The following is a 7,193-nucleotide window of genomic DNA, read 5'->3' as shown; positions in this document are numbered from 1 at the left end:
TAATGATCAACTGCATCTCTGCTGCGGACTGAGAGACCCTGCAGAGAGTGGGGAGGACTGCAGAGAGGATTATTGGAACCTCTCTTTCCTCCATCCAGGATATTGGACACAAACGCTGCCTGACACGTGCACGCAACATTACCAAGGAGTCCGCACACCCCCACCATGGTCTGTTCTCCCTGCTGGCCTCTGGTAGGAGGTACCGCAGAGCAACCAGGTTTTGAAACATCTCTCAAGCCACCTTTGAACTTCATAAGATAATTATGCTCCTACACACCACCTACTTACACTGAACTCAGTCACTAACCCCCTTCTCACACTGTCACTGATCTCTGGTCTGAGCTTGATAGACTTGTATTAGTTCATGCATATGTACATTTTCATATGTATTTTGTAGTATTTGCACTGGTACTTGCTGATGTATAGTTTTATCCATATCTTATTTAGTTAATGCAACAAAATTTCGTTCATATGTACCTGAATATTACTACCAACCTGTTGAAAGTGAGCTATCGGAGTTATGAAATGATTCTGCGCACCCTGTTCCTGTCTTGTCACTGGTGTGTCCCGCCGGCACATTTTTTTCACTGATTCTTGGTCAAACGCCTCTAAAGGCTCTGATGGATGCGAAAAACGCAGAAAATCAAACCTGCCCAGAAAATTTAATGACAGACAAAAGTTTCTAACTCAGCTTTTTCACCCCGACCAGCATACAGCTCTCACTGTGGTCCTATGTGCAAAATATTCAACCAACCAGCAGCTTCAGTACAAAGAAAATCTGTATCAAACTTCTGTCTTAAAACAGTATGGGTGCTGAGGCACTGACAAAACTTCAGATTGTAAATGGTTTGAAAGGCAGGGATGGCTTCGCCTGCTTCTTCAACAGCTTCCACTTTAGTTAGAGTGGAATATTAGAAAGAAATTGCTAGGGCTGTCCCGAATACAATTTTTTAACATTCGGACCTTCGGCAGAATTTATAACGAACATTCGAATATTCGTTCACGGGGGGGCGGACTCTGGGGTTTTTTGGACCTAATTGTATTGTGGAGTTTTGCACAGCAGTGACCAGATCTTTGCTCTCAAACCACAAAAAATGTGATGGCACAACAGTCTCCTTCAGTACATTATTCTATGCTTTCTTTTGATTTTCACATTGGCTAGTCATCCTGTTTAATTTGTCTTCTGATTAAATCGGAACCGTTGAAACAAGTTGTAGGAAGCCTCTGCAAGTAATTGGCTGCTGGCAGACACTCTGTGCTGCAATAAAATGGTTAATCAGCAGTGCCGTGCACTGTAGAGCCGATGCGCTGCTGGTTCTGCCAGCCTGAATAGAATATAATGTCTATAGCCTTACTGTTGTGTACAGCCTTTATACACTGAGCTGAGTAGTGATGCGCGGGTCGACCCATAACCCACGGGACCCGCAAATGGACCGGGCAGCAGTGATCGTCTGTTAAATCGGTCTGTAAATGATATTTTGACATTATTATTATAATCTATTAATCTATAATCTATACTGTCATGGCAACCGAAGGTACTGATGCGTTGAGTAGGTGACAGTCCGCGGTCGTTTTCAAAACACACTTGTGTCACGCACTCCAAAAGAAACTTGTTGAAACTTTAAACAATAATTTATTGTACAAAACGGGGGAAACAAACGTTGACAAAAACGGTTCCATAATTCATATTAAATTCAAAAGATAACGAAAAAACAGCTATCCGAATATTTGGGTACAGCCCTAGAAATTGCACATGTAATGAAAGTGAGTAGTAGGCTGACTGAATGTGGAAAAACAGAGACATACTGTATCCGAGGATATCACGGGCTGTTCATTAGTTGTTTCGTAAATGGATGAACATTTTCAGAGTGGACTTCTTTACACTTCAAAAAAAAGGGAAACATTTGAAGGGTTTGTTATCAATACGTTATTATTGCAGTGGTTTTACTGGTCCAGCCCACTGTACATCAAATTGGGCTGCATGTGGCCCATGAACCATAATAAGTTTGACACCCCTGGCCTCGATAATCCAGTGCCTTTTAAATAATTCCCGTTTCTCTCCATTCTCACTTTGTCTCCCTTCACCAAAGTCATCTGGTTAGCTTTTAACTATCTATTAAGTCTAAAAACTCTCTCTCCACTTCCCTTCATGTGTATTTTGAGTGTAATTCATATGCAAAAAAAAAGACAAACTGTGCAAAGCCAACCCTGGATTCATTTTAATTTTGTGTTTTGCCTAGCTATATTTGCTTTGTTTTTTGCACTTTGTCTCTTGGATGCCTGCTGTTCACAGAAAATGCAGCCAGAGGGGAGAGCCTCTGGGAAAAATGCCACATCCATATTCCAATTCTGCGCTGAATAATCTTAAAGAATGAATGTGACTGATGGAATTATTATAAAAATTTTTTTATGGCTGGTCGAAGTCTTGTCAGTGTGCTTTCCGTATAGAACTAACTGTCCCTTGGGAGGATGTCATGAAAGAGGCGTTTGAACACAAGAGATTGCGCTACGCTGACCTTGTAACTGAAGCGGCGACTAGAGGCTGGAAAGCTGAGGTGCGACCCATCAGGGTGGGCTGCAGAGGCTTTGTTGCTAGATCCAACACTAGGCTCCTCAAGGAAATCGGGATCAATGGGCAGGTCCAGAGGAAAGTGGTCAAGGATCTGGCCAACACAGCTGAGAGGTGCAGTCATTGGCTATGGCTGAAGAGAAAGGATCCCGTCTGGGCTCCTTGGTGACCACGGAGAAGCCAGCCTTCTGACGCACACCCAGGTCTGATAGGCCTGTGTGGGCCTGCCTCAACGGAGGGTGTCTTGTGATAAAGCCGAAACACCCGATGATGTTGAGGCGCACAACTGATATGTGTCGGGGGTGGCTCTGCTGGGTGGTCACGGCCGAAACACCTCTTGCTCTTGCATGAAGCGTTCTGAAACTCCAGGGATTGTAACATTAAGACATAACTGATGAATCTGTACATCTGGCAAACCAGTGACTGCTGCGAAAGGGCAGATGACAACCAGGGCAAGACCTAGTGACGGCATGCCGACAGGAGGGAATAGACCGCATCGGGGCAGGCATGGGCTAGCTACTACTATTAGCGCATAGGGTCCACCTAGCCTTTGCTACAAAGACTTCAAGAAGAAGAATTCCCCTTCGTGTCTGCAAGAGCCCTGGCGCAAGAAGTCTCACTGATGGTAATCAGCCCAGGAGCAGACACAATGGCGAACCAGAAGATCAGCACAGCCAGTGACAAAGCAGCAGCACTGGCTGGACACAGGCATTGTCCCAGCCCAAATTCACACCGTATGCCAAACTATATGCTGCAGGAAACTGATAAAATAATACATTCTGTGGTGAGGTGTAAGATGCTTCACCCACAACTCTTAACGTTGACTTTCATTCACTTCACCATCTGTTCAACAATCAGAAAGGTCTTCACTTGTCTACGTTCTTTAATTAAATCACATATAATGGTTAAGTTCTACTAGTAAATCCTGTCTAAAAGAAGTTGAGACGCCAGCCACTCACTGTGCACGGATCCCATTGTTTCTTGTTTAGTTAAGGTTTCTTAGCAACAAAGGCAAACACAGCACATGAAGCACCAAAGCTGAGGAGCTGGAGGATGTTTTCAGAGGTAAAGTGGTTATAAATTTAGTTAATTTTTCTTGGTAGAGCACAAGTTTGAAACTCTAATTTATGTTTTGAATCATGTTTGAGTGCTCTCTGTGTGGCATCTTTGTAGTTTATTAGTGGTTTTTAGCATGTGTGGTCACAACAACAATCAAAAGAGCCTGTTGGTGTATCTATCACAGCACTTCACAACAATATTTTACTCTGTTTTTCTGTTACTCCCTCAGATTTAAAAGAACAAACAAACTTGCAGCTGTCATTTCAAGACATGGCGATGAGTCCAGACCCCCGTGGGATGACGGGAGAGAGGAGCCGCAGCCAAACCAATCAGGTGCCGTTCACCCCTGAATTTACCACAATGCTAACGAGAAGCAGTGCGCGCTTTGGCACCTTAAGTCATCACTCATTCTTCTCCCGACATAACCCTCATCCAAACAGGGTGAAACATATTCAAGGTGAGCATGCAGCACAGGACATTCCTGTACTTTATGAAATTGATTTTTTTTAATACAGCAATTTGAAAACTAAAGCAATCATTGGCTTCTGCTTCCATAAATTACAGCAATAATGTGGTTTCTTATTCATCTATGCAAAACAGATGTCAGAGGGTGTTCTGAACCTTTATTTCTGATTTCCCTGAGCACTTGGCTCCAGTAAAAAAAGGAGCACCCTGAAGACAGAGGCAGCAGATCAAAATTAGATGGCTGGATGGATGGAAGATAGATGACATTTTAGGGGGGCTGTGTATAAATGTCAACACTCAGTGTGAGCTTTCAGTTTGTTATCATTGCACTTTTGGATGGAGAAATACATATTTATGAAAGTACACCATCTACTGCAATACATCACAAATATTACTGTTGTACTGTGCGGTTAAAAGAATGCATATTGCATTTCCTGACACCTACTAGTAATCTGTGCTTCCATTTAGACTCTATTGTTATTAAAGCTGCACTAGTCTGCCTCATCGGATGCACACTGTGGCTATAATCCTGCCACTGGGTGTTGATTTCGCTCCCTTTCTTCCGCTATCTGTGAGTAACCTTTTCCAAATTCCCTTCGCTACTGGGAAAAACAACAATCTCTGATCTAACAACATCCACACTGAAAATGGCAAGTTTTGATAAAGATTTGGATCATCCAATAAGATATGCCTGCTTTGTTCTTTTGGCGAATTGTTAACAAATTAACTTGTGAACGCACCTTAGAAAAGACAAGACTTTGTCTCACAGGACTCTCAAGACACAACCACTCAGAGTTCATTTGCCACATCTTTTAATCTGGCAGCAACATGCACAAGTGACAATGACTTCATTTAAGCCCTGTTTCCACCGAGCAGCACGGTCCAGTTTAGTTTGGTATGTTTTTTTTTCCCGCTTCCACTGTGAAAAGTTGTGGATGGTACCAATGGAACTGTTCTGTACCGTCCCCATTTTTGGTCCCCCCTCTGTTGGGGTACCTAGCACACAGATCTGGTACTAAAAGGTGGAGCTGTGAACACTGCAGTCTGTTGATTGGTCAGTAGAGGACGGTCACTCTGCTCAGGGCTGAGTTGTGGCTGGTTTTGAGGCTCATGTAACCACTGTTCATACTGTGGAGAGTTTTCATATATTAGTAAACTACAACTATAAAATGAAAGGATGTTTTGCTGCCTCTTGCAGCAGCTGGAGTCTGAGAAGAAAAAACCTAATTTACTGGGCCGACTGCTGGTGACTTTTAAGGTGGTACTCAACTTGTAATGTTACTCAATGTATGAGCTGACGACGTGAATCCATAAGCACACCTTAAATTTTGTGACAACGTTGAAAATTGGTTTAGTGTTTTATGACATACACTTTAAGTAATGAGTGGATCTTAAAGCATTTAAAAATATATATTAATTTCAACAGAATTATGTGAACTGCATTTATCCCAATCTTTACTTGGAGGAAAAAAAGCATCGTGGAGCGTAGCTCCTGTGGGCTCCAGCCTCACTAATCCCCTGAGCTTGCCTGAGAAGGACTAAATGCACAAAAAAATCCCCAATTTTTAAATATCCCATGGAGAGAGACTCTCACTGCAGCCTGTTTTATTATGTTCTGAAAATGTTTGTGTGCAGTCTCGTTCTGTGGACGATAAACAAGGTGCAGACTGATAAAGTAGGAAATACACTGAGTGCCGTTTCCTGAACAAATGCCAATGGGATATTTCCATCAGCTTTTTCTTCAGGTTTGTTCAGCAGGATAATCTTTACAAATAAGCCACTTTTATAATTTTGAAGCCTACATGCAATCTAAAAAAGTAAAGTAAAAAGCTAACGTTAGGCTATAACTGAACTACACCATGGTCGCATCACTTCAAAATCCCTTCCGTGATGACATTCTCACTTAGCCACTTGTTAGCAACCATATTTTTTAAGACACATAGAAGATTCAAAATTTACTGACATATTTTATGTTGAAGAGCAAAACATGAAAATCGCACAAGCTTGTTTTAATCACAGACCTTATTTCAGACATCTAATAAAAATCCCATTGTTTTAATCACAGACCTTATTTCAGACATCTAATAAAAATCCCATTCAAAATACCCATTCACTTTTGAGACGAGGGAACCAGAGGTGCTAAAATGTGAACTCATTTCCAAGTGTTAGGACTCAATATTTACCCCTTTTCCACCAAAGCAGTTCCAGTGCTGGTTCGGGGCCAGTGCTGGTGCTGGTTCTCAGTTGGTTCAACTTGCGAACCTTGCAAACTACCTCCTTCTCCTCCTCCTCTTCCTCCTCCTTCTCCTCTTCCTCCTCCTTCTCCTCTTCCTCATCCTTCTCCTCCACCTCCTCTTCCATCTCCTCCTCATCTGTCTCTTCCTCCTCCTCACTCCTATGACTGGCATTATCCTGTCCCTCTGCATCAACTCCACGACTGACACTGGCCTTGTCAGCTAATAATAACAATAACAGCAACAATGATAAAAGTTATAGCAAAGAATTCACAGTGTTAGAACACAAATACAATATAAAAATCAACATAACAAAAGCGCCACACACACACACACACACACACACACACACACACACACACACACACACTGTAAATGAATTACTCACTTTAATGTATTTTTCTTGAGCTGGTAAAAATGGTTATATATTAATGTAGAAACAGAACAGGAAAACAGGATGTATAGCCTATATATTCCAATTAGGGATGTTCATTGGTTGCCGATATTAGCAAAAACGTGCATCGGCATCGGATCGGACTGCATGGAAAAATGCCGATCCTAGAACTCCGATCCAGTTTTTCATGGAATCCGATCCAGGTTTTCCGGCCAGCCCAGCCAGCCCACGATTCAAGCAGTCCATTCCAGTAATCCGCTCCAACACTTACTATCAATCCACCAGGCCAGCATGCAGACACACAGGAAACAGCAGCACCAGGCTGGCACTGACACTACAAAAATAACTGAAAAGGAAAGGCTGCATTGTTTGTTAAATGTCAACCATGTCTTGTGGTGTTAATCTTTTTTTATTTATTAGGGCGCCAAAGCACAAGTGTGTGGAGTCTTGCTGCTATTTTAATTTCAATGTT

The 7,193-nt window shown here is 42.3% G+C and overlaps 1 protein-coding gene across 1 annotated transcript in view; it reads left to right on the top strand.

Moving 5' to 3' along the window:
* The first annotated feature begins 3,567 nt into the window (after positions 1-3,567).
* Positions 3,568-7,193, top strand: part of tbata (thymus, brain and testes associated) — a 16,020-nt gene continuing 12,394 nt past the window's right edge. Inside the window, exons 1-2 of the mRNA XM_050059668.1 lie at positions 3,568-3,634; positions 3,858-4,085. Coding sequence (XP_049915625.1) covers positions 3,899-4,085 — 187 coding nt within the window. The 5' untranslated portion in view covers positions 3,568-3,634; positions 3,858-3,898. The remainder of the gene's footprint in view (positions 3,635-3,857; positions 4,086-7,193) is intronic.

The sequence above is a fragment of the Epinephelus moara genome, chromosome 13 (assembly GCF_006386435.1).
Source record: "Epinephelus moara isolate mb chromosome 13, YSFRI_EMoa_1.0, whole genome shotgun sequence".
Taxonomy (NCBI): domain Eukaryota; kingdom Metazoa; phylum Chordata; class Actinopteri; order Perciformes; family Serranidae; genus Epinephelus; species Epinephelus moara.
The sequence above is the reverse complement of the archived record's forward strand: the minus strand, read 5'-3'. Positions and strand labels throughout refer to the sequence as shown.